Raw genomic sequence first — 26,913 nt, 5'->3', positions numbered from 1 at the left:
AACCGGTTCAATGTCATAACAGACTGTGAGCACAAAAAACCAACCTCATTTTACTTAAATTGCAAACAATAATTTTGTGTGATAATGAGAAAAAACAAAACATCACTGATATTTTCAGGCATGGTGTCTTGGAAATTCTGTGTTTTTTACTGCTATACTCTGACATCAGATATGCAGAAAAACTGTCGACTGAGTTTTGACTAAAATGAGATTATTATGCCTCCAGAGAAGCTCTTTTACAACAAACCTCTAATATGCAGTAATTGGAAGTTTATATTGTATTCCCATAACAGTATTTATCATGTTCCACTGGGATTATCTAATGAAGAAAACTGATATTTTTTTTCTTCATGCTAAGGAGAGTTGATGCTGTAGCCGTTATGTGTTGTTATGTATTTGAATGTGACAGAGCATATTGATGAACATGTTAAAACATGTTAAGATTGTAGCTTGATGCTAATTTCCTTCCGCAGTCCCATATACATAAAAAACATATTAAGACAGTTTAACATTTCACAGTAAGAAAAAAAGGAGCAGTTGCAATTTCACTGAACAGAAATATAAATGCACACCAAAGGCTTATTTGTCATCAATGTTGTTCACAAATTTGTTTAAATCTGTGTTTTGGTGCACTTCTCCTATCCCGCCGAGAAAATGTACACAGTGTATACAGGTCTGGTCTGTCTTGGGCTGGTGACATAACAGGCCACTCTAAAATGTGCAGTTTTATCACACAACAATGCTACCAAAGTTTTGAGGGAGCGTGCAGTCGGCATGCTGATTGCAGGAATGTCCACCTGAGCTGCTGCCTGATACCATAAGCCGTGTCAAATGTCGTTTCCAAGAGTTTGGCAGTACATTCAACCGGACTCACAATCGCAGACCACTTGTAACCACGCCGGCCCAGGACCTCCACATCCGGTCTCTTCACCTGCAGAACAATCTGAGGCCATTATCACCAGGGTAATGGCCTGACTGCAGTTTGTCGCTGTAACAGTTTATATGGCATCGTGTGGACGAGCGGTTTGGTTATATCACTGCTGTGAATGGACAGCCACATGGTGGCAGTGGGATTATGGTATGGGCACCGTGACAAGACACAGAGGCCCATTGTAGCACCATTCATCCACTTACAGCAGCATGATAAGGCACCCACACGTTGCAAGGATCTGTACACAAGTAGAGTCGTTGCATGGCCTGTGTACTCACCAATATGTCACCCATTGACCATGTTTGGGATGCTCTGGACTGACGTGTATAACAGCATGTTCCATCCTGCCAATATCCAGCAACACACAGCCATTGAAGAGGGGTGAGCCACCAATCCACAGGCAGCAATCAACAACCTGATGCGACTCTATGCGAAGGAGATGCATCGCACTGCATGGTTGCACCAGACACTGAAATGCATACCTGTCTCTAGCTCTAGTCGTGTGAAGTCTGTACTTCAGTGAATCATAAATGCCTTTTTTGAAGATAAAACTGCACATTTTAGAGCTACCTTTTACTGTGATCAGCCCAAGGCTTACCCGTGCAATAATGCAGCATCTTGATAGGCCACACCTGCCAGGTGGAAGGATTATCTTGGTGAAGGAGAGGTGCTCGAATCCACAAATGTGGATTTAATCAAATTTCTGATCAAAATTAGAGAGAAGTCTTTTGTGTTCACAGAAAAAAGCCTGGTCTTTTATTTCAACTCATCAAAGGTGGGAACAAAAACAGAAGTGTTGCATTTATATATTTATTTAGTGTATTTACCAAAACTGCCCCTTGTCTCTCATAGTCTCTTCCCGCTGTCTCACTCCACACTGGTCCCATCGCACAGCAGCGTGTAATTAAAACAGACACAGTGGTTCTACATAATTTGTTCTTCCAAAACATTAACAAAGATAGTGACCTCCATTCCCCTCCTCTACTGGGAGCAATTAACTCCTCATCAGCAATATGTTGGAATCAACATTTGCAGCTGCTCAGCTGGGCAGCAGAGGCACGGCAAGCCTCCTCTGGCCACCAATGAAAGACTTTTCTACCACCAGAATGCTCTTTGTCCACAGCCAGACAAGCTTCTCTGAGATCGGGGGATTCATAGTTAACACAAAAAAAGCGTTCACATGACTTCAGATTCCGTATCCAGAAAATCTCCCTCTGCGCAGCCTTGCTTTTATTTTTTGATATTGCTGGAGTGTTTCACAGCTCCGTGTGATGTTTTCCAAGTGACTCCTAAAAGAAAGAGACAGATGGTGAGGAGCTTGACCTATTTTCCTCCAGCTTTAGGGTTGTTATACCTCAGCTGAAGATGCACGGGGGGGTGGGGTTGGGGTTGTGAAGGTAGGCTGAGCACTGTAATAGGGTGGTCTCCACTAGTGCCAGTGCTGATAGAGTGTGCTATATGGTTGAGTTGGTATAGAATGAGCCTCTCGCCTCCCTTGCAGCAAAGCTCTCATCGGTGGTGTGTGTCACCACTGCTGAGGCCTGTGTGTTCACCTCTAGCCTGATATGACAGCTGAGAGCAGCCTGGGCTGAAATGTGAAGGGTCCTAAAGGGCTGCAGAGGGCAACATCAATAAACATGAAGAAAAATTAGACAAACAATGAATTAAAGAGCAAATGCCAGGAGTTTCCTGTGGACGATCATATTTAACTGCATTGTGGAATACGAGGAAAAAACAGTTTTCACAGATAAAATGTGGTCTTTTAGCTTGTCCATTTCAACTAGTTTGTCGAAGAAAAACTTTATTTAACTAGAGTCCATTAAATGTATGTCTACATCAATGCAAAACAAAACAAAACAAAAAAATCCAATGCAACTTAAGGGAACACATGCAAAAGGACAAAGCACAAGCAGATTAAGATAAAATCAATCACAGCAAAGCAAATACAGAAACATGCTGTAAATGCAGAAATGCTGCAAGTAGCGCAGATGACAACGGAACAGTTCCCAGGGGGACACTAAAAAGTGATGAACACACCAAGATACGACTGCCGGGTATTTATAAATGCTATACAGTCTATTTTTATGTGTTTTTCTTGACTTGCAGTGCGTTGAGCTCTCAGCACCATCATATGTCTGTCTGCTGTTAATTTCCATATCAATGTAATCAAATAATTTACAATGTGCTACGTTACCAAACCAAATCACATGAATTACTATAGAGTGTAAAGCTGTAAAGCATTAACAAATTTCCTCTATAAATATGTACATCCCATCATAAAGTCAAATTTTTTTCTTGTTAAATTGTGGACCTCTTGAATAAGGTGTTCCCCTTTTATTTTCTCGCTTTGTTTTCTAAATGTTGCCCTGCCACATTCTGGTGGAGACATGCTGAATAATTGTAGAATAATGCTTTAAAAACACTGGAATTGGCCAAAGAACAACTGCAACTGAACCCCAAATTTTAAGAAAAGTATGGAGAACATGACCTCAGGGTCCTGGAAACAGCTCTCCCTGTTGAATGCTTTTCAATTGAATTTTTCATTTAGTTTCACTGTTGTCTTTCAGGGAAAGAAAGGTGAAAGTGGATTGCCCGGAGTGGACGGCCTTCCCGGACCCCCAGTAAGAACGATTTCATGTCGTATTTCAGTTTCAGGCATACAGTTAACACACCTGTTTTAAATGACCTCTTGTTTATGTACAGCTCCCACTGGTGCTTGTTCTTGCACCTCAATGACCTCTCAAGGAGAACTGAAGAGAATTAATTTGCTGTTTTAATTGTGTGGGTTGCTCACTATTTGATGTGACCCACAAAGCACAAAATTACTGCTCTCTCAAAGGTGTCGTCATTGTGTGTTTTAATAGAGGGAAAGTAAACAGGCTAGATTAAAACCAACAGGTTATGTCAATTAATTTTCCAAATGACACCCTGGAGCAAAATAGAAATGCACCTGTCTTCAAGTGGTATCCAAGGTTGAATGAGTTGTGAATAGTGCTATAATACCCCCCTCTAGTGGCTGCTCACTGGTACTAAGTACACTGTCCTTAAGAAGTCCATATGAATATTACTCGCGGGGAATTTTTTTTTATTTTGCAAGAGGATGTTCCAATTTTTTTATATATTATTTTATATATTATTATTTTTATATATTATTATTGGCACAGTGTTTCTATTATTTTTACCCATAAAATACAGGTGCATTCAAAACTCCACATTATAGGAGTGCAATTATGAAATGATGATCAAGTGGAATGGATTGTCACTGATGTTGCTTTTTTATTTTGCAGGGTCCTCAGGGTCCACCTGGTCCACCAGGAAACCAAGGACACACAGGACCTCCTGTAAGTGATAAGACACACCAATCAGGATGCTATTTCTTAAATATCATCATTTGTTTTACCAAAAAATACATTTCTGTTGCAGAATGACTGAATGTTAACGTGCCTGTTTCTTTCTAAAGGGTCTACCTGGTGAAATAGGATTTTCAGGCAAGCCTGGAGAGCCTGGAAAGCCTGTGAGTTGGCCTTTTATTCTAAAATAGAAGCATCATTTGTTTTTGATGCTACCTTCAGTCATTGCTGTTCAATCTCTGTTGTCCTTTCTCTGCTCATGTCACTAAATGTCAACCTTTTGTCCCTGATTTCAAAGGGTCTTCCTGGTAAAGACGGTCTGGATGGTCTGCCTGGAAATGATGGTGCCATGGTCAGTATGACCTTTACAATAGCTTCCTTTGTCTTTCTTTTGTTGCCTTAAAACAGCAGTGAACAGCTCTACACTGCACCATTCAGAACAATGGCTGAAATGACTGTGTGTCATGTGAAAGGAGTCACTTATAGTGATGAAACAACAGATAATTATCATCCAAATCTGCAGTTCTGCTCAGCTCTGCTGAGCTTTTTAGTGTCTTTTGGCTCATTGTTTTGGTTTTATGGCCGGCAACTATAATGTTTTGGTTCACTGTCACAGCCATGTTTCCAGCTGCAGCAGGCAGCCATTTCCAATGAAGAAAGTCTGACATGGCTCTAGTGTGAAAAACAGCTACATTGCTCTGTGTTACTATTTGAGTAGCACATATACTATACTATAAACTCACTGTGAAGCTAGCAACTGCTAGCCTGGTTAGAGGCTGAATCTCTGTTCTTTTTTAAGGATTCATGTATGAATGAAGTCAGACAAAACTCAGAGTTTAAGAAAGCAAAATTTCTTTTAGAAAGCACAGCTTGTTTAAAATAGAGATATTTAATAGACACAATAAATTGAAGTTGAGTTTTGGTGCGTTCACCTTTGCAATGCAGGTTTTTGAAAGTAATAAATTAAAATCTTGTGTCTCTGAAGGGGCCCAGGGGAGAGCGTGGAGCAGATGGTTTTCCTGGCAAGCCTGGACCTAAGGTACCCAGAAACACACTGGACACCACTGAAGACATATGCAGCTTATGAGATAGCAAGTGTATTTTCCGTATGCAAATCTGACATTTTAATGGCCGTGTGTCTTCTCCCCAGGCCGATGATGGGCCTCCCGGACCAAGAGGACCTCCAGGGGAGAGAGTGAGTTCACAGCTGTTGACTTTTTTGGTTTATGATTTATGCAGGATAACGACACAGCGTTTATCATGTCATATATACGTTTTTATTTTTTGTTTGTGACAGGGAGAACCTGGTTCACCTGGACAGCCAGGTGCTGATGGAGCCAGAGGAGACAGGGGTGTTCCGGTAGGTGTGACTATGCTTCTTAAAGCTTTTCATCAAGCATCAGCAGGAGTGTATTCATTCACAATAAGAACAATATCTATAACTGTGCATGGGGAGACGTCCTCATGAGTCCACTCTTACATTATATTGCAACAGAACCCATTTCTGGTAAAATAAACTGATGAAACGAACTGTTCCTGATTTGGCTCAGTAAGCTCCTGGGATAACCTGAACAGCTGCTGGGTGTCCCTGAATGCCACTTCACTGCTCTTGACTGCCTACTTCCAATTTAAAAAGTCCCCATTTGCCTGTATTAATGCCTATATATGATCCATGATCTATAGATATGTTTTAAATTTTGTTTTTGGCATCTCTTTCACAGGGAGAAAGAGGACAGGATGGACCATTTGGGCCAAAAGGTGAAAAGGGCGACAAGGTAAATAAGAAATAAGGAACCTGCTTCATATGCTGTGCAAGCAAATCAGGTAAAAATGTCAAATATATTCAAAAACAAATGCTGAATTCTCCCTGCGCATCCTACGGTGTGACAGTGGCTACAGAGTCATTCTCCTCTGTCTGAGTAATGGCCACTCTGCAGTATTAGCGCTAATAAGGTCATTAGTATGCAGACAATGTGAACATATTGTCTCTCGCCTCAGGGTGAAGTGGGAGCTCGGGGACCGCCCGGCGCTCCAGGAAATGTAAGTAAAATTTCTCCTGCTTCTAGTGTACATGTTAACATACTGTACAGCCTCAGCCAGCCGCTGTATGACAAAACCATGATGGAAGAAATGGACCCATTGATGCTGTTACACAGTGATAAAGGTAAATAATTACTTCCTCTCTGTTTTTTCTTCACAGGTGGCAAATGTGATCCCTGAACCTGGTGAACCTGTGAGTAGACTACTTTTGTTATGCACACCAAGCTCTGTCATATGATCATTGGAGATCATTTAGAGATGGCTTTTTCTGTTTCTAGTCTATAATTCAAAGGAAAATGTTTCTCCCTGTTCTCCCTCTTGTCACCTACTTCTTCCCATTCAGTAAAACTTCTAATTGCATTGTTTGTTCTTGTCTCTAGGGAACTCCTGGAGAGAAGGGAGAGAAGGGGGATCAAGGCAAGCCAGGGGAGATGGTGAGTTTTTCTCTGCTTCTTTTGTTGTCTGATCTTCTTAACCAAGGTGCATCAGGCAATACGCAGAGGAGTCCACTAGATGTCAGTAGAGATTCAACAGTGAAGCACTCCCTCCACAACATGGGAGATCAGTGGATTTGATTTAATTGGCTCAGTAAATTAAAATATGAGAGAGAGTAATGCACTGGCCTGATTTCACTTAATAGTTGTACAGTATATTAGGTGGAACAGAATAGAAAGAAGAATATATTGGTTGTTTTAACTTGAAGAAATCCAGGAAGCAGCATAACATTTTTATCTGCACAAATACATTATATACAATAATGAAAACACACACTTCAAAACGCTGGCATGTATTTTCATTATCTCTGACTTTCTCAAGAACCCTGCGAAGATGATTAATAACAGAATATTGGAGTACTTCATGCGTGGATGTAGTCATTATCGACCACCTTCATTGCACAACCCTCATTAATTTCATGTCTTGGACCTGTGGGACATCTTAATAGTCCTTACAGTATTAAAGTTTTATGAAAAACTTCACATAATAATTTTGACAGGAACATGCATATATTGGCTCGCTGTCCTGCACTATCAAACCTTGAGTTAATGTGTTTTCTCTGAAGGGTCAAAGAGGGTTACCTGGTGAACAAGGCTTTAAGGGACCACCTGGACCAGTGGTAAGACGCTAGTGATGCTGCTCCTTCCAGCCAATGTGCTGTACAGCGATTTGAAGTGGAATACGACTAATTTGGCGTCTTTATTCCAGGGTCCAAAGGGCGACACTGGACTTACAGGAGAAGTAGGACGTGTTGGAGACCCTGTAAGTTGTCTGATTTCATGTAATAAACCTTTTTAAATGCAACAGGAAGCTGTACTGTACTGTGTCAACTGTAACGCCTGACGTGTTTCTCCCAGGGTCCACCTGGCATAGCTGGTCCTCAAGGTCCTCGTGGGTTACCAGGGAATGTGGTGAGTATTTTCTAAACTTTGAAATGAAATTTCTTTGACTATCTCTAAACAAGACAGATGCATGTGTAATATTAACTATAGCCAGTGATGACAAACCCCTTCAGTGTGGAAATACCAGTTGTATTTCTTCTAGGGCATACCAGGGATCATTGGGCCTCCTGGTCCAGCTGGGCAGAGAGGAGACAAGGTCGGTCACCTGTTTTTAAAAGCTATGGGTGTATTTGTTGGGACGTTATTTTGAATGTATTCAGACTATGTTCAGAATGGTTTTGACCTTGCATGTCCTCCATTATTGTTTCAGCAGAGAAGTCTTTCTATTCACTTCCATCCTGCAGCAGCAGCTACATGTAGCTGTGAAGTTTCACAGAAATTCACATTCTCTCACGTCTCTCATGGCTTTAGGTTTCTCTTTTTCCCACAAGTTGCTGCAGCGACTTTTTTTTTTTTTTTTAATGTGTGACAGTGTGGTTATAAAGAAGGCACCTCCAATCACAATGCATGTATAACACATGGTATAGCATTTTAATTAGCCTAACAATTGCCATGGAAACTGCACACAATGTAGAATTCTGAACAATAACGGGGTATCTAAGGCACCTGCTGATGTACCTGTTGTAGCCTGGAGAGACAATAAAGTTATTTCATTGTTGTAACATTTATTTTAGGGAGATCCAGGTAAACCAGGGCAAGCAGGTCCCACAGGCTCACCCGGAGAGCCCGGTTTGATTGGACCTCCTGGACCACCAGGGAAGGGGAAAGATGGGCAAAGTGTAAGACATATTTTTTCTGTCACACTATACTTACAAGTTGAGTATACCTCCAGCATGCTGTGGATATACAGATTAACAGCTGCATTAGACAGTGGTTTTTAATGTGCATGTAAATTGGTATTGGGATGGGTGTATGGTATTAGGACATTTAAAGGGAAACAGCCCGCAAATTAAAGTGAAATTGATTTATAATGATGTTTTTGATTCACTACTACCATCTGATTTAAAGGGCAGGTTCACTGTTTTCAATTACAACCTGAATATATAGATATATACTGTATATCCTGTTATCCATAATGCACTGACAGCTTTAATTCTGAGTTGGTAACAGCAGTGCTGTTGACTGAGTGACATATTCGAGATCCCTGTTGCTGTGGCTGCCACATTCAGTCAAAATGAAAATATTCTGCAGGTCTTGGACATCATTTTTTACATGTCTACCAGTATATTTGGAAACTTTTGCATGTCCACTGGAATTCAAAATAAAATTCTGCATAATGCATTGTAAGGACTGGCCCACCAGCAGGGCAGTGGGGTTTAAGACATGTCAAGGAAGCATAATGCTAATGTTAATAGAAACCTTGTTTACGTGCAGTCTCTTGTATTCCACGTGCTCTGCTTGTAAACACGTCCGTGTATGCAATACATGTTGAACCACAACGCAATATGAGCGGCAGTATGAGAAGAAAATGAGCCTGAGTAGGCACATTTTGCACTGCAGCCCAACATGTCTCTTCATCATTTTTCACCCCAGACATGTGGCTGTCCTGCTGACGGGGCATGAGCAAACAGGAAAAACACTGTTAACACATATCACGTTAAAGCAAGGAGGGAGCACAACAGATCTGGCTCACAGCGGCTCTGTTTTTTACAGCTGCCAGGTGCGGCCCCGAGGCCTCGCTACAATTACGTGCGCGAATCGCAGCACACACGCACGCTGTCGGCTCTCAGTGATTTATTCAAAAGAGGTTTAATTCCAGTGTTTGAGTAGCAAGAAATATGATTGATGCCATTTGTGGTATTACAGGGAGAACCAGGACCACAGGGAATTCAAGGACCCCCGGGGCTAAAGGTAATCTAATTTTAGAAGTTTGCAAAAAAAAGTGTGTGTGTGTGTGTGTGTTTCGTAGGTTGCCTGAGGTGAGCTTTTTTTATCATGCACAGGTGCTCTTTTGTTGATGTGAAAAACTTTGCTTTCTGGCACGGATAAAAAAAAAACAATTCATTTTTGTTGAAAGCAGCAAAAGCAATTTCTATGTCCACCACACTGTGACCATTGCTCTGATTATGAGCGTCTCTTTGCTGTGACGAGCTTGATGTCGAGGGCGAGGAGAGAGGCCGGACAGGGGGCATTTGCTGGATTTATGGTGTCAAATCGCTCACCCTCATCACCGATACGTTTTCTCTTCTGAGTACCAAAATGTCAACTGCAGATTGTATTTTTTTTTCCCCCCATCGCAGATTAAAAACAGAGTGGTATTTTTGGGATCAGCAGGCATCGCTGAATGTGACAGTTTCTGTGCCAAGCGAGACTCTTTGCCAAACATTACGGCTGAACTGACATTATCTGAGGGGCGGGATGGTGAAGTAAACTTTTTTTTGTTTTTTTGCCAGGGCCAACCAGGGTCACGAGGAGAACCGGGGTTGCCAGGGGACAGGGGTCCTGCAGGAGAAGGCAAAGTGGGACCACCGGTATGAGCATCAGTGCCAGCTAGTGTGACATTGTCTGCCTCCAGTGCAGTTATTTACACATTTTAAATGTGCAATGTTACTTTTTTTGTTTTTGTAGGGGCCTCCAGGACAAAATGGAGAACCAGGACCTGCGGTAAATATTTTCTAAAGATTAATATTGAATATGTTTATATCCATAAAAAAAATCTCTTCCTCTAATATCTGTTTATCCTGGTTCCAGGGCTTGAGGGGTTCACCAGGAGTCGCTGGTCCTCAGGGCCCAGCAGGACATAATGTGAGTCCAAAAATGAATAAATACATAAATAGACAAACTGATGTGCATGTCTAATTGCTTTGCGAGCCATGAATCCATGCTTATGGAGACCCAAACAGACTGTTTGATCTGCTTGGCTTGATTGTAGGACAGAAACTAATGACAAGTAACATTATGAAATCAAAGTTTTTATAAAACAGTTGTAATTAATTTCTTTCTTCTTCTTCTTTTTTTTGACTTATTGATTTATTTGGAAATTCCTTGCCTTTGTTCCAGGGTTTACCAGGAAGGCCAGGAGAAAAGGGATCACCAGGAGAGCCTGTAAGTACAGAACAAGGAGGCGAACAACCAGCACTGTACTACAGTATCGAAAGTGTTGATTTAACTGCTATATTTCACCTTATATTCAATATGTCCTCTGAATGGTATACAGTGAGATATAAGGCAATACAGTTTTCTTCTTCCCTTAGCTGCAAAATTAAAATCTAAACATGTGTAACACCTGATGTAAGACTGAACTAAAACACCGTCGATACAGTGCAAATGTTGTCACCATCAAGTGAATGTTTCAAATCCAAGGACCTTCTTTTTTGACTCGCTGGATTAAATAGATTCAATAGATAATACACACGCTCTGTGGTCAAAAGTATGTAGACACATGCTGTCCTGGATCTGGGGCTGGTTTTCCCATCTTGACTGGCCTGCACCTGTACACCGACTGGGAGCCAGACCTCATCACTCGGCATCAGTGCTGGGCCCTCCTTCTGCTCTCGTGGCTGAATGGCCGCAAATGCATAAGAGTGCAGGCTGTTACAGAGTGAGATGTTCAGCAGCTGCATGAAGGTGTTAACATACTTTTGGCCATGTAGCATTTACCGAATTCATGAGCACATTTTTGGACTGGAACCCTGTGTTGCCTACTGAGTACAGACCCCTAATCTCCCGTACCCTGATTGGTCGATTCTTTCTGTCATTGTCTCTCAGGGAAAGGCAGCAGACCTCTCTGACCTAAACCTGAAGGTAAGGAGCATTTCCACCCACTTTCAATCACCAAAAACTTTACGCTTGGATTCCCTTCATCACAAACATGTCTCTGCCACCTCTTAGGACGTTTGCTCAGACTGCCCTGCAGGTCCGCCTGGACCACCCGGTCTGCCAGGAGTCCCAGGGGACAAAGGACACCAGGGACCTCCAGGGAAAGATGGTCAAGATGGTTACCAAGTAGGACACAGTCATTAATATTGAAGCATCACTTCTGCTGTGAAGACTATTATGATACCTTAGCTCATCTTTGAAGGAGTATTATAAAGTGGTGTCTCCACTGTATTAGCTCTAAGTGAGGCATGAGGTCCTAGCTGCACGTTTGTCATCATCAATCACAGTTGGTGTGACGGATGGAGAGGCTATGTCTGCATCATTAGCTCAGCCTCCTCTGGGGGCAGCAGTGAACGATAAGGACCCGGCGATGGTGCTCGGCACTGTCCGCCTGGACAGAGACTGATGCTCTGCCGCTGTCATTACAGGGCCCGCCGGGACCAGCCGGACCTCAAGGGCCCTCTGGAGCTGACGGTGGAAAGGCAAGTTTGCACACTAACTGCTCCCTTATGGCTCCCCAAGGTCCTGATGCTAATTAATTGCTTTTGTCAACATTTTTTTTAACCTCACAAGGTTCAGGTAATTGGGTGAAACGTTTAGTATCAAAACACCACCCAGCAAAGGTATTAAGTCATATTTTAGAAAGCGATGTGGCACAGGGTATATTTCTCTGAACATTTTGAGGTTTTATTTTCTGTTGTCAAAGAGTTTATCAGATGGATGCTTTCCTCTCGAAATATAACATTTCATATCATCTTTCTGCTTTCTTTTTCACCGCAGGGTGTTAAAGGTGATCGAGGACCTTCCGGGGGCCCTGGAGACAAAGGAGACAAGGTATATTTGTCGTTTATGACTCATGAGTCTCACACTTATCCTCTGCTTCCCCTCCTTCCTCTCTGTGTTTAAAGAGAAGTTGATTACAATATTGTCTGGTATGAACCACCTGATTTTATTTTAATTACTTTCTTCTACATTAACAGGGTCACCCAGGACCCCCTGGCCATCCAGGTACTCCTGGCTTGATTGGTGCACCTGTGAGTTATTATTCTGAACTAATTTTGGCTATTTTCTCATTTTATGCACTTGTAATGATCTAACATCTTAAGCTTTGTGTAAACAGGGCTCATTTTCTGGGATTTCATCTCACTGTCAGGCTTTCTATTTCTGTTGACCTCCACTGACACTGTCTCTTTCCCCTTCAGGGTAACGATGGACAGCCCGGTATGGTCGGCCCCCCGGGGCCCCCTGGAGAAAAGGTCAGGCTGCACTCCATGTACTTTCCCCTCAGAAAACTTATTACCCATGTGTCATTGTACAAACCTCTTCCCTGTAGCATGTAGGTCAGCCAGCCTGTGTGGTAATAGTGGCCATTAATCATTTCTTTTCCTTTGCTGATGGTGACCTGTTTGTGTTTGTTTGTTTTCACTAGGGCAAAGAGGGTCTCAAAGGAATCCAGGGACCACCAGGTCTTCCCGGCTTGATCGTAAGAAGACTGATTTGATGCATAGCATCATGAATATACATACAGTAGCAGCAGTGTGGTATAAACAGTCTGAGTTTTAAATGCAGTTGTAGGTCTTTTCAGTTGCAGATACTAAATTATCAATTTCATTGATCTGCAGGGTCAGCCTGGAAAAATGGGAAAAGATGGCAGGCCAGGTGAAACAGGAGAACCTGTAAGTAGATGATGTTTACCTTGTCAGTGATCCGAATAGTAAACAAAGTGTGAAGACCAACAGCAAGACATTGTTTGCAGAAAGAAATGATAATGTGGCCGGGCGATGATGCTTTAGCAATGTCTGTTTTAATTTCAGGGCAAGCAAGGTGAACCTGGACCATCAGGACCCCCTGGGCTCAGGGGACTCCCGGTAACTAACCACCCGTGAACAGATCTGGTGATGGAAGCTGGCCTCACAAATTGCTGTGACTGATTCACTGCTGTTTCTCTTCCTGTACAGGGCTTTAAGGGCCACAGAGGAGAACCTGGAGCACCAGGAACGAAGGTCAGTGTGCCACGTTTTTCATGTATCTGAACAGATCAGTTTGCATCTCAGACACATCACACAAAGATGCATTTTTTATTCTTTAGCACCATTTCCCTGCCTAATGAGCTTCAGCATCTGTGGGGAGCCACAGTTACTTTTTGCCTGCATACCTACTGCTGCAGTGAAGGACACTGGATTATGCATTTGGAAACCTCCTCTGCTCCACAACCATGACTGCAACTGGAGTTTAGGAAAGGATACACAGCCACAGTCGGTTGTTGGCATGCTGCACTGCGATGCCAAGACATGTCTGGCACTTTACACACACCTTCTCTGAAAGAATCACTGCACCTGCTGCTTTGTTTCTCACACGGCACTCACCCTCAGGAAAGGTTTCTGCCACAGCGCCATGACCAATAGCATGGCTCATTACAGACAGCTCTGACTGAGGCAAAGTGAGGCAGGCAGCCCCTCAGCCCTGCAGCCCGCACCGCCACGCCGACAGCGGACAACTTATTAGAGGAACTCTGAAGTGTTGAGAATTACCCCCCACTGCTTATAATTACTGTCACTAAATGTCAGTCACACAGAAATTAGATTCGGCATTATTCAGGAAATTGAAAGTTGATTCATACAATAAGAAGTACAAATTTAGCACAGTGCCGCAGATGCAATGTAGAATTGTCATATAGAGCCTTATAATTAGCTCTTAGGATCTGCTTTCCTCTGTTCTCTGGACAATACAGTACTATATTACGGAGAGCCAAAGCTGACAAAAGGCAGAAAAATGTTATCAGATGAGCCAGAAATATAACTTTAAGCTATTACACTTAGTTAAATGATTAAAATGGGCTATAAGATAGACTTTATTAATCCCCAGCCAGGGAAATTCGGGTATTACAAACAGCAGGTAACTGCAGTTGGAAAAAAATAGCAACAGAAACAGAGAAATACAAAATCTAAAATACAAAATAAAAGCTGACTTTATATATGTACATTTTATACAAAGGACTATATAAGAGAAGAAATATATTAAAAACATATATTTAAAAATATTTATTGCTGCAAAGAACTATAAGAAAAATTACCATAAAAATATACTACCAAAAAGTTTGTAGAGTTTCAGACACAAATTGCACATGGTGGATAAAGTGACTGCAGCATTAATGCTATTGCACAGAGATAAATATGTATATGTCACAGTAGAATACGATAATATAATACTATACTATAATGACCCGCGGTAGCGCTCCTTCTTACAGGGTGGATGCAGCAGCCTGTTACTGAAGGAACTGCTGATATCATAAATATATGATATTCTGTAGCTGCCGATACAAAATAACGCAATACAATTCAGCTGATATGCTAAGCTAAAATTAAAATGCTAAGTGGCCTTAATGTAACGTTTAAGCCGCTATTTGGAGTATTTAAATATTTCTGATTTTGGCAGACAGCAATGTCACACCAGAAAAACGACAGAGTAGAGACACTTGATCAGAATGTTTTGGTTTTATTGTGAAACACTGTCTCTCTGATCTGAGCAATCCAGTAAAGCTCACATTAAATTAGGGCCTTGAAGTTTTTCTTATGTCGTACTTTTTTCATATGTTTAAACAGGGAGAAGATGGAAAGCCTGGATCACCTGGACGTGATGGCAAACCTGGGAAGGAGGTAACTTATTAGACATTAGAGCGTTTTTTCATGACTTGTAATTTATGTTGTGCATACACCTTGCAACAATAACCAGGAGGGGAAATGCAGTTTCCCCTGCAGTCCCCTACACACACACAGAGAGAGAGGGGTCTGAGACAATTTCAGAACAAAGGATAGAATACAAAGGAATAGCTCTCTGTTCCTTTATTCCCTACATTCTTTCATACGCAGTACCCCATCTTGGCTGAGTCACCTAGTGCTGAAAAAGAGCCAATCCTGAGGCACCTTGCAGTCCCCAGAATAATCATTATGTCTGGAACCAGCCTCCACTGATTGATAGAATGCAGATAATACTTCCAAGATTAAAAAAGTTTTGGACAGAAAACAAAATGCCAAGCAGACCACAGAATCTTTATTCATGTCAAGAGGTCCAGTACCAGCAGCTTCCCATTCATATTCATCAAATGACAAACTGAAAATCCTCTCACATACACATTAGGAGGCTGCAGCACTTTTGTTCCCCCTCTTGTTTACTAGCAGAATGTTTCATCTCACCAAAAAGCCTTTTTACCTAACTCATCCTCCGGATGTGGGGCTTGGAGACAGAATGTCCTCCTGAAGTAAGGATGTTTTCCACGTACTCCTTCCACAAAAAAGGGTTGTCAGATTGAACTCATCGCTACAGTGGAGGCTGTATTCCAATAAAGCTGAAAATGATCAAGCCTGCAGCTTTGCATGTCCTAAAGATGAAATATGATTAAGTTCCTTTGTTTTGAGCATGTGTAAGATATATTAAAGCTGCCTATTTTTTTGTTTTCACAGGGCTCTATGGGACCTCCAGGCAGAGAAGGACTTAGTGGACTAAGAGGAGAGTCGGTGAGTCATTTTCAATCACTTGCAGGGCTGTCTGACGCAAAGAGAAGACAGACGCAGCACAGTGTCAGGCAGACAGATAGATATGGACGTAAAGTGGCACTCAAGTCATTTGTCTTGTCGTCCCTCCCCATCAATTTTCTCATTCTATATTTTTTTCTTTTGAATCCCAGGGCAAGCCAGGTGAACCGGGGCCATCGGGAAAAGCAGGTCTCCCTGGAACTCCAGTGAGTCATCTGTTCCTACTGTACATAATCTTAAAATTCAATTTGCAACAGGCTCTTGGATGACCAACAAAGCAAACGAACAATAGAAACGCTGAACGCTTTACCACACAGCTCAGTAACAATTCTTTGTTTCACAGAATGAATGTATTTAAAAGAAAAGTATTAACAGAATGGATACGAGGAAGAGAGGCGTCTATCTATACAAGCGTCTTTAGACAAATACCCACGCAGAGTCCCTGGTGACAAATCATCTCAAACAAGGTCATGTAAGGATGCATTAGGGAAAAAAGTTCAGACTTGTCAAGGTCCTGGAGTTAGGGGTGTAAGGAAAAGATGAGCATGAGTGTGTAAGGATCAGTAGGGAAGTTGTAGATATATTTATGAGGCCCTTGATAACTAGCATTAGTATAAAAACAAATAGAAAATGCAACAAATTCAAGAGTAAATATTTCTAAATAAAAATGTAGCTCTGCTCACCTTAACCAACTATGTAAGCGGCCCTTAATGCCTCTTACCTAAAACAAAAAAGAGTGGCTTGAACGCATAACAATGTCCTATTTGTCTTTTCAATGAGATTCAACTTGGGTGTGAAGATGCTACCGTGTAATCACAGCCTTAAATGCGATTGGGTACTTTGGTTGTATGTGACAAGCCCGGAGGCACAAGGTTTCTGGACTCAAATGCAAACTCAGACAGAACAGCAAGGTTTCAAAATAAAAGAGGAATTTATTTAACAAAAGGCGCTCAGGATAAATAACAACAGCACATACAACGTACAAACAAAAGACGCTATGGATAATTTAGAAGGCAAATTTCAAAACTCAAAAGGCTCAAATGGCAAAGATACAAAGTAACAAATGAATCAAAGCTAGACTAGAAAAATACTTGTTCAACAATGACTTCCTAACGAAAAAACACAAGGCAATAACAGGAAGACAAGGATCAAGGAATGCTGGATAAATCACAGCTTGGCACAAGGACATGGCACGAGACAATCTGGCACAGACAAAGGGAGACGCGGACTATATATACACGAGGTAACAATGAACAGGTGGAGACAATTAGGGCAGGGTAGACAATCAGACAGGCGGGAAACACACCGGGAAGTCAAAGGCCTGAAACGCGAGGAGAGTTAGGTTTCACAATAAAACAGGAAGTGCAAGACAAGACATGACAAAAACACTTAACGGATCTGACGAGACATGACAGTATGTCATCCCCCTTGCTTCTCCCCATGTTCCTGGTCTGCTCTAATGACACTAACAAACATGCTAAAAATGCCTAAAAGAGATTCAGTTAAAACATTACTGTTATTCTAAACTAAAGTTTAAGACCATTCTGTATTTTTTCTGTCTAATTAAAATAAAATATTATGTCATGCAATATATTCATCATAACTTAGTTGCATTTTGGGATAGATATCCTGTAAATGTAAGCTAAATGATCACAAATCATCCTCACTCGCCATGGGTGAGTGTTACTGTATATGTGAAAAAAGGGAGCTGCATGAAGGCTGATAAATGTCCTCAAGGTGGTGACATGTACCCAACACGTGAGACTCATCAGATGCAGTCCACATACTGTCCTGGGTTCAGCAGCAGGCAGGTGACTGGGCGAACAAGTTGAAGAGAAGGAAACCCAAAGGAGGCAAAGAGAATGTGTGAAGAGGGAAAGAATGTGGATAAATCTAGTCCTAATGGACCAGCATCACAGTCTGCACGTACTGCACGGTCTGATAACTCAGGACTGCTCTACCTTGAAATCAGCAAGTGCTTGAGCGGTCCCCGGTGGATGTTCTTGGCCCTCGCGCACACTTTCTTTATGTCTATGATGCTGTTTTTCCTTGTGGTAATTGGCCGCAATTCATAATATGCTAATGTTAGAAACGGAGGAACAAATCCCAGAGAGATATGTAGAAAGTTTACACACACCAGCAGGCACTGTGTGCAGCTCTTTGTTCCACAAAGGCATGATTATATTTGTTATCTTAAAGCTACTTGTGATAAATGAGCTGTGCACTTTAATGCCCCGGTAACATGTCATTTCAAAATGCTGTCCCAGTCCTCATAAAGCTTTCGGAGCCCTTGTACTCTATGTACTCTCACAGTATCGCTGAGCACACAGATGAGGTTAATTAAAGCGATTACAGAGTTTATAGGCCGCTGGGGCCCGTCGGCGCACTCGGGCTGTTTGACGGGCAGGGGCGAAAGAAGAAAAAGGGCACCGGCTGCATGTGGAGGGGCACCAGATCACACAGAGTCATGATGCAATAATGGTGAAACAGTTCCAAACCATGCTAAAAAATAAATAAATAAAACAATTCTATTATGTTTTTATAAGTAATAAATACTCTGTAATAAAACCACACAGTGAATTTTTAATTATTAACTATTTAACCATTTAGAGCCTATAGAGATGAACTAATTTTCTAGCATGCAGCACTTTATCGCATTTTCTTGCACATTGAGGGCCACCTTAGATCAACCAATCTACCATAGGGACGTCCAGAAGGCATTTTCGCCCAACATGGGGAGTTACTAGTAGTGATGCTACTGTATGTGACAGAAATCGAATGTAGCAGATCAAGATAGTGCGATCTTGTGAGACCTGTGACTGAGGGAGATTATTAATTTGAACTGTTGCCATCATTCACAACAAAATGTGTTTCAATGGAGCTGCAAGCTGGTCCGTGGGCTGAAGGGTGGGTTCTTGGAGGAGGAGTAACTGTTGCGAGGGCAGCCGATATGCAGCCAGCTATCAGAGAGGAGCTGATGATATCAGTCAGCAGAGGGGGCAGATCATGAGGAATAGCCTGGAGGAGGGGGGAGGGCAGGAACCAGATGCAGGAAGGTTGGAAGAAGAGATAAAGAGTGATTTCAGTGGAGGGTGAAGGTGGAGAGGTAGGATCAGATATCGGCAAAATGTTATCAGATCGCCAAATTTACCACACAGACAAAGGAGGATCGAGTGAGTGGAAAGAAGCAGAGACGATAGTGTGTCCATTCAAGAATTTAAAGATCATTTCAGAAAAAGTGGGAATTAACAAGACAAAGTGAAACATTCTCCTCTTTCTGCAAGTTTTAATACATTCCTTCGCTCTGTGGCTGCCATGACCAGCTTGTCTGCAGGCCCACATGTTCCCTGTAAATATGAATCCTAATCTCTTCAAACTGGCATGTCCCACCACAAGATTGGTTTATGAGATTTTTATCCACAGCGCTGCTTGCATGTTGATAAGAAATGCAGCTAAATGTTAATCTTGCTGAATCCTCAGTAATGAGTGAGGCTTTTAGCGTACAGTACAGCATGCCACGTGTGTGCCATGTGATCAGCGGCCATGTCTCTGCTGTCATACAGGGTCTCAGGGGAGACAAGGGAGAGGCCGGCAACCCAGGATTACCGGGCTTTAGTGGGCCTAAAGGCCCCGCGGTGAGTGGTACATTTGACATATTTCGATCAAAAGATTACTTGCAGCTCATAAAAATGAGCAGCTGTAGATAATGTTGACTTTTATCTTGATTTCCAGGGTCCACCTGGTCCCATTGGTCCAGAGGGAAAACAGGTAAACACTTCACAAGACCACTGATGACCAATATGCTTTAAAATATACAGATTTCTTGCTCACATCCACTGTTTTTGTTTGTTTGTAGGGGATGCCAGGCAGAGTCGGTGATCGTGGCTTCAAAGGAGATAAGGTGAGTACAAACAAATGCACCATTAATATAAGATATCAATAGAAAATGTGCTGGTAATAGATACAAATCTGTCACCTGATTGACGCCATTAATTCTAGTCTATACATTGTTTGTATTGTTTGTCTGCACGATGAGAAAGCACAAGCAAATACACAAAAATGCCTCAAGAGCAGAGAACATAACCGAACAGAGAAAGAGCCACTATCACACAGAGAATAATGGAGAGATGACAGGAAAAAAGGGAGACCATTGCAGTTCATGGTCACCGTCGTGAAACCTATACGTTAAACCCTTGGCTTGATTGTTGTCTATGCAGTGTGCACAGGGCCTGCAGACTTAAAACACAGCGGCGTACATGGATTTTACTTCAAAATCTAGACATTCAGCAAGGTCTGTCATCAATATCCTTCCCTCACATTTTTGCTAGCAGCGCAGCATGGAGCTCGACTGATGTGCAACTGTGACTTCTTGATCTGATATTGAAGCCTGGTAGCTCGCCGACTTGACAGTCTACAGTAAAATGAGCTGAAGTAAGGGACCGTTTTAAAATTACCTGCAAAATGGCAAGAAGAGCTTTTCAGATTTTTGTCGGCTTTCTCGTTTGTGTAGAGAGACTGCAGTCCAGCTCGCTGCCGTAGTCCTTCTTCCATTAAACACATGACCACCAGATCGTGCGGTGCGGCCCATTACAGTTTGGACTCGCATTGTCTTACTGCTGAAACCCTTGTTCTATTTCCACTACACATTTCCACCTTAACAGTTCTTATAGTATGGTGTACATGCATGTGCTAAACATACAGTATATGAATACATATGAGGAGTAAATGGCGACACAGACAATGAAGCAATCAAGACAATTTCTCACAATTTGGTACAAATTGAAAAGGAGCCATGCCATAAACAGATCCTGATATGTGAGTGAGTACACAGGGCATGTACTCTACTTCCCTGATCGCTTCCCTCGCTGTCCATTAGTCCCTCGGTTATTCTGAAGGTGCTTTTACATTTTACAATCGCTGTCATCTAATCCAGGGAGACTATGGTATGAAAGGAGATAAAGGACAATCAGGAGAACCAGGTATGCCTGGAAACCCCGGACCCCCAGGCAGAAAGGGCCACACAGGGATGATGGGTATGTCGGGACCACCAGGAGAAATAGGACCTCCTGGGCCACAGGGGCCTTCTGGAAACCCCGGTCTCCCAGGCCAAAGGGTGAGTCATATTCCTGAAGGCTCTGAACATAATTTGATTCAGAAACAACGTTCACGCCACAGTAACATGCACAGCAGATGCTTTAGATCTCTGTATTAATAACTGAGCTAATGATCAACGCCTCTGTTGTCTCAGGGAGAGTCAGTGTCACTGGAGCAGATGAGACGGCTCATCCAGGAGGAGCTGGCAAAACAGTTAGATGGTGAGGAGGCAGTTTCTCTTTGAGTCTCTTTCCTGCCTTTCTCAGTGAGGTGTTTGCTTCGTTTGGGCTAAATTAAGGCCACCTTAAACGAGTCACACGAGCTTAACAGAGCTTTTCTTTTCCGTCCAGCCAAAATGGCTTACCTCATGGCTCAGCTCCAGCCAGCCCACGTGAAGAGTACAGCGGGCCGTCCAGGACCACCAGGCCCTCCGGGTAAGGACGGCAGCTCTGGACGACCTGGCCCCCCAGGAGAGCCCGGTATGCCTGGACTGAATGGAGGAGAAGGACCCAGGGGACCCATGGGCCCTAAAGGTAGGACAAACACTAATAGCAGTGTTATTGGTTGTGTGTGTCCTTTTTAAGCAGTGTTGGGAACTCCACTACTTTTGGTGATAGCTACAAATGCAACTAATTCCTATTAATGGTTAAAACTAGAAACCAGCACAAAAAAATTACCAACATAAACCACCATGTGCTGAACTGACACATTACAAACTCTAACGGAAAGTAACACCTGCATTCTGGAACATAAAACGGCATGCTTAACAAACTAGGCATGATGGGAAAATGTTTCGTCATTTGCGATGCAACAGAAAAGACATGAACATGGAGACACAGAACAGGGTCATTGTGGACCGGAGAGGAGCTCCAACCTGCCACAGAACGAGGAGCTTGTCATTGAAATGGAAGAAAAGAAGAGAGAACGGTTGTGCAAACATAATTAAAAATCATAAAATATTTTAACGAGTCTTTAAGACGTCTGCAGAATGTTTTACATGCATCTCAGGGAGTAGTTTGAGATTTTGGGAAATATGCTTATTCCCTTTCGTGCCAAGCGTTAGATGAGAAGATTGATGCCTGGAGCCACGAGACTGTTAGCGCAGAGAATGGAAACGGGGGGAAATTGAGAGCCTGCCTCTGTCTAAGGGAAACAAAATCTGCCAACCAGCTCCTCTGAAGCTCAACCGTACAAAAACTGAAGAGTGAAAACATCACTTCACTGTTTTATGTAGGGTGTCGTGATCTGCTTCTTGGCCGGGCACAGAGACTTTCCGAAATCCTGTGAGGTTGCCAGGTAACCAGACTCCAGGAAGTGACTGTGCCCGGCCAAGAAGCAGATCACGACATAAAGCCCTGTAAAACCACAACATGGCATTTTTACACACAGTTTAAACATACAAACCCGGTTCATACTGCATCCGTTCCATTGAAGCACTTTCTCCTCTTCAAATCCGACTGACTGTGTGTGTGTCTCACTCCTTAGCCTCTCTGTTCATTGAAGAAATTCCCCAACATGTTATTTCAAAGTTGTTGATTAATAAGTATGTAATGGCTGATAATGTGCAGAAATCGTGGTGACTGTTCTGATTTCCTGTTCTATCCAGGTGAGAAAGGAACAAAAGGAGACAAGGGAGAAACTGGTATCGGTGAAAGAGGAGAGGTTGGACCTCCTGGCCCAATAGGTAATGTGTCTTACTTCCTGGATTTGTTCTTAATAGGTTGGTCTCACCCAGTATGGAGCCCCTAATTACTCCTCTTTCCACTACAGGTCCCGCCGGTCTGCCTGGTTATGGTAAAGACGGAAGCCCAGGACAAGCCGGGGCCCAGGGAGAGCCAGGAAACCCCGGCCCCCACGGTCAGCCTGGACCTCCAGGTCCTCCTGGCCAATGTGACCCCAGCCAGTGTGCCTACTACGCCAGCCTGGCACACAGACCCCACACCAAAAACGTCAAGGGGACTTAAGACAGAAGAAACACGAAGAGCTTGAAGTCCAGCTATATTTATGAACTTGGTCGTGTCAGTCAGAATCAAGAACTTTTCTTTTTCAAGATAACCTCAGTATGGAGGGCTGAAGCAATATGTGCTGCCGGTCAGAGTCTTTGTTTTGTTTGTTTTTGGTATGAAGCTCGGGGTGGATGGGGGATTAAGCATCGAGGAACTATTTCAGATTTAATATGGGGTAAAGAGGGCAGCTAAACAGTTTTTCCTCACTTGCATGCTTCCTGTGAAACATATAGGGAGATAACAAGGATGATGCAATTCCCTCCTCTTGACCAACACTCCCCCATCGGGAGTGAAGATTTGGGAGTCCGATATTGGATTGTTTCATCAGTAATTATCTCAAAAGTTCAGTTAGGCATTTTCTTGCAGGAATATGTCTGTGTCACCGTCGTCTCTCCAGCCTCACACCGTCCTGGGTCAAGCAGTAGATGTCAGTTACCGCTCACTAAATTGATCTCTCACTGGGGATCTTCCTCCAGTCTATTGGTAATTACTCAGCCAAGGGAATTATCTGTTGTATTGTCATTAATGGGGAGGGGGGAGGACAAACGGTGTGAGGCACAGTCTCAAATACCAATAGTGATTTTATGTAGGAGGAGTGTTAATGAGTTAGTGTGAAGAGTGATGAATGACCACATTTGGTCATTCCAGCTTGGAGGCACTTCTTGCCTCCAAGCTGGAAGCATTGTTCTTGTGTAGCCTTGTTTTGGATATTGGCAGCCCAGAACAGGCAGAAAAAAACAACTGTTTTTAAAATCCCCCTTTAACAAATTGGAATTTTGCTCAATTTGTAAAAGCAGCCGTGTCTGATTTATTTCGACAGAAACCAAACAAGATTTTGTTCTGGGAATAAACCGGAGGCTGCAGAAATTACTCATAAATTAGAGCCTTGGCATTGTTGTTTCAAGCTTCTGGAGAGATTTGAAGGATTTCATTCCAAAATTCAGTTTATTTGCCTAGAAACTGTAACACAGTACCCACACTATCAATCATTTTGGATGAATTTGTATCATATAAAGGTGGATATCTTCATTTTGAAATGAAACTTGCTTGAAAATCTGTCCAAAATAGTAATAACATGACATGTATGCATAATTCATACATAGCATGTAATTTGTTCCAGGCTCACCCACAGAACGCCTATTAAAGCTTCATCTAAAAAGAGAGACGTCAGGACAGGGAGAAATGTCACTGCTAGATTTGTACTTTTATGTTTAATGAAGTGCTTCTGGTCACTCTGGCTTTTAGGGATGCATGGACTTGAGCAGTAAACAGATTTGAGGAGGTGGTATAATTGCAGCCTTTGTTCACCTTTCTTGAAAAGCTGCTTGTTTCACTCTGCTTTCTTTGAATGTGTCGCTTCCTTTCTGTTCGCTGAGGCTTATTAAGTGCCTATGCTGTGGCAGTGCCCGGGCAGCTCAGCCCCGCTCTGAAAAGACATCGCTTTTCTTATTCGTCCCCTGGAACCTGAAATTGGAGAGTTGCTTCCCTGCATCCTGATGACCAGAGCATTGTTGAAAGATGTTTTGCCTTACGCCCCTCATGGACCAATTACACCTCTCCCCAACCTCAGCTGTGCTGGTCATCTCATTAAATGGCCTCCTCAAAAGGCATCACATTTGTCTTCCTTTCAAAAACATGAACAAACACGTCAATACACGCAAGAGCAAAAGGGAAGTGGGCAGCGATTTTCAAGAAGATTATAGAGAAATCGTATGTGAGCTTGCTAAGACAGTCTGACCTGCAGGTCAAAGGTTATCATGATGATGACCAGTGATGCTTATCTTCTTGCTCAGGTTACCTAACTAAGCTCATTCATAAAGAATGTGAAGTTGTGGCTGAGACACAGCTAGTTTCAAAGATGTTGGTAAAGCAGACTGATGTCGCAGCTGCTCTGGAGGCAGGAGCAATCTAATTTCTTGAGGCTAATATTTGAATCAGCCTTGTCATTTTTGGAAGCAGAAATAGCATTCTTCATCTTCCAAATGTCTCACTATAAATAAAATGCACCCTAGCTAAATTGGCTATGCTCAGGGGTTTTGCTACTAGCCTCACTTGGTCTGGTAATACCAGTAGCTTATGTTGGCTAATATTAGCTAAGGTTTCCAAAAGGTTCAGTTGAACATTTACCATTATTCTGCAATGTTCACGTTTGTCCACATGTGGAAAATGTGAAAAGTTACAGAAGTGTGGTCTTTAAATACAAAATATTTAAATGAAAAGCTTTTTTTTTCATTAATTCATACATTAATACCTAAAAATGGTTAGCATAAAATTAGCTAACCGGCTACGCTAACTAGCTGCATTCAATTTAACATTATGTTGCATTAAAAACTGTAGATGTTACAGCACCTCAGAGGTTTAACTCAAAGATTTTTTGTGCCTTCAGAGCAGCTCTGTTTCTGAGAAATGTTTGTGTCACCAAAGCTGGTCCAGAATCACGTTTGGTCGCCCGGTAAATGTGTGATTGGAACAAATTACCTGCTCTGTCAATATTGCCATAGCATTTAACGTATCTTTCTATTAGCTGCTTCAGCGGTTTATTATTGAACAAGCAAACCACGTCAGTGTTGCCCTTTCTTGGTTTTGTAAATGCTTCAGTTACCAACAGACAGTGTTACGGGGTCGGATGGTAAATTGCTGCACAGAGCATGAAGTTTTGAAATGCACACAAGCCAAACATCTTTCAGCATTCAAATTAGCTGTTTATGGGGATTGAAAGATTTTTTTTTAACTTATACTGCTAAATTATTCATGATTTCAAACAATACCAATGTGTTTTAATGCAGTAAAACGTATTAACCCGTTTTCCCCATGTTTCCTGATGAATCGGTGCTAAGCCATTACAAATTAGTAGCATATTGTAAGTATTGGAAAGACACATGTACTGTACTGTATAATAAAGACTGGAACAGATTCATTTTATAATACAGGCTTTGCTTTGTTTTTTTGCATAATCATTGCTTGTCGAGCTTGGTCGCTCTCAGTAATACTCTTCTTCTGCGATCCATCATGTTAAATACTGCGACTGCAAGCTGAATATATAAAGCATGCACCAGTCTTTGCTGAATGAAACTTTATGAACCATGTGCATCTTTTCATTTATGCACACAACTTAAAATTCACTGGCTCTAAGCCATGATAAGATACATTAAATCAAAGGGATGTCCTTTGGATGACTGCTATGCTAACTCTTTCCAGCAGCCTGGTAAAGGTCATGTTTGATCTGTGAATGTATTTGTGCTGTGCAGACAGAGGTAGGGATGATGTTGACTCTCCTTTGTAACCAGGCAACAGTGAAATGCCCTCCTGAATCCAGATTATATCCATAACAACCTGGGAAACTTGTATTCAGTACAAAACCATTTTACTGTAGAGCAGCAATGGAATTTAATTGATCTTTCCATGTGCATACCAATCTACTTAATTCTCTTAATTGTGCTATGTAATGATGTGACCCATTGTCACTTGCATATCTTTAAAATCCAATACTAATACAACACAGCTGCAGCAGCTCCAAATTAGATTAGATCTTAATACAGTACTGTGCACACACTTCCAAAACATATCACTTTATTACAATGTTGGAAAGGAACATTAATATGACAAAATCAGGCAAAACAAGTGTATGATCCTTAAAGAGAAAGCACACTGTTGGAGACGTCAGCTCAGGTCTGCACTTGTAGTGACATTTGAAGATGTTAACGTGAACATTTTTCGTAGTTTTGTTTTGGAAGCAAAGACGCA

The 26,913-nt window shown here is 42.2% G+C and overlaps 1 protein-coding gene across 1 annotated transcript in view; it reads left to right on the top strand.

Moving 5' to 3' along the window:
• The window catches only part of col22a1 (collagen, type XXII, alpha 1), a 48,766-nt gene extending 22,730 nt beyond the window's left edge, over positions 1 to 26,036 (top strand). Inside the window, exons 23-64 of the mRNA XM_041955162.1 lie at positions 3,499 to 3,552; positions 4,219 to 4,272; positions 4,392 to 4,445; positions 4,580 to 4,633; positions 5,267 to 5,320; positions 5,432 to 5,476; positions 5,579 to 5,641; positions 6,003 to 6,056; positions 6,280 to 6,321; positions 6,482 to 6,514; positions 6,702 to 6,755; positions 7,382 to 7,435; positions 7,525 to 7,578; positions 7,674 to 7,727; positions 7,861 to 7,914; positions 8,393 to 8,497; positions 9,525 to 9,569; positions 10,112 to 10,189; positions 10,287 to 10,322; positions 10,410 to 10,463; positions 10,719 to 10,763; positions 11,427 to 11,462; positions 11,550 to 11,663; positions 11,966 to 12,019; positions 12,318 to 12,371; positions 12,518 to 12,571; positions 12,740 to 12,793; positions 12,967 to 13,020; positions 13,160 to 13,213; positions 13,352 to 13,405; positions 13,496 to 13,540; positions 15,140 to 15,193; positions 15,998 to 16,051; positions 16,222 to 16,275; positions 19,633 to 19,704; positions 19,802 to 19,837; positions 19,926 to 19,970; positions 21,003 to 21,182; positions 21,318 to 21,384; positions 21,514 to 21,696; positions 22,770 to 22,847; positions 22,934 to 26,036. Of these exons, the coding sequence (XP_041811096.1) occupies positions 3,499 to 3,552; positions 4,219 to 4,272; positions 4,392 to 4,445; positions 4,580 to 4,633; positions 5,267 to 5,320; positions 5,432 to 5,476; positions 5,579 to 5,641; positions 6,003 to 6,056; positions 6,280 to 6,321; positions 6,482 to 6,514; positions 6,702 to 6,755; positions 7,382 to 7,435; positions 7,525 to 7,578; positions 7,674 to 7,727; positions 7,861 to 7,914; positions 8,393 to 8,497; positions 9,525 to 9,569; positions 10,112 to 10,189; positions 10,287 to 10,322; positions 10,410 to 10,463; positions 10,719 to 10,763; positions 11,427 to 11,462; positions 11,550 to 11,663; positions 11,966 to 12,019; positions 12,318 to 12,371; positions 12,518 to 12,571; positions 12,740 to 12,793; positions 12,967 to 13,020; positions 13,160 to 13,213; positions 13,352 to 13,405; positions 13,496 to 13,540; positions 15,140 to 15,193; positions 15,998 to 16,051; positions 16,222 to 16,275; positions 19,633 to 19,704; positions 19,802 to 19,837; positions 19,926 to 19,970; positions 21,003 to 21,182; positions 21,318 to 21,384; positions 21,514 to 21,696; positions 22,770 to 22,847; positions 22,934 to 23,127 (2,730 nt within the window). The 3' untranslated portion in view covers positions 23,128 to 26,036. The remainder of the gene's footprint in view (positions 1 to 3,498; positions 3,553 to 4,218; positions 4,273 to 4,391; positions 4,446 to 4,579; positions 4,634 to 5,266; positions 5,321 to 5,431; positions 5,477 to 5,578; positions 5,642 to 6,002; positions 6,057 to 6,279; positions 6,322 to 6,481; positions 6,515 to 6,701; positions 6,756 to 7,381; positions 7,436 to 7,524; positions 7,579 to 7,673; positions 7,728 to 7,860; positions 7,915 to 8,392; positions 8,498 to 9,524; positions 9,570 to 10,111; positions 10,190 to 10,286; positions 10,323 to 10,409; positions 10,464 to 10,718; positions 10,764 to 11,426; positions 11,463 to 11,549; positions 11,664 to 11,965; positions 12,020 to 12,317; positions 12,372 to 12,517; positions 12,572 to 12,739; positions 12,794 to 12,966; positions 13,021 to 13,159; positions 13,214 to 13,351; positions 13,406 to 13,495; positions 13,541 to 15,139; positions 15,194 to 15,997; positions 16,052 to 16,221; positions 16,276 to 19,632; positions 19,705 to 19,801; positions 19,838 to 19,925; positions 19,971 to 21,002; positions 21,183 to 21,317; positions 21,385 to 21,513; positions 21,697 to 22,769; positions 22,848 to 22,933) is intronic.
• The last annotated feature ends 877 nt before the right edge of the window (positions 26,037 to 26,913 follow it).

Source organism: Chelmon rostratus, chromosome 16 (assembly GCF_017976325.1).
Source record: "Chelmon rostratus isolate fCheRos1 chromosome 16, fCheRos1.pri, whole genome shotgun sequence".
Lineage (NCBI taxonomy): Eukaryota > Metazoa > Chordata > Actinopteri > Chaetodontiformes > Chaetodontidae > Chelmon > Chelmon rostratus.
This window is presented reverse-complemented; position numbering and strand designations above follow the sequence as displayed.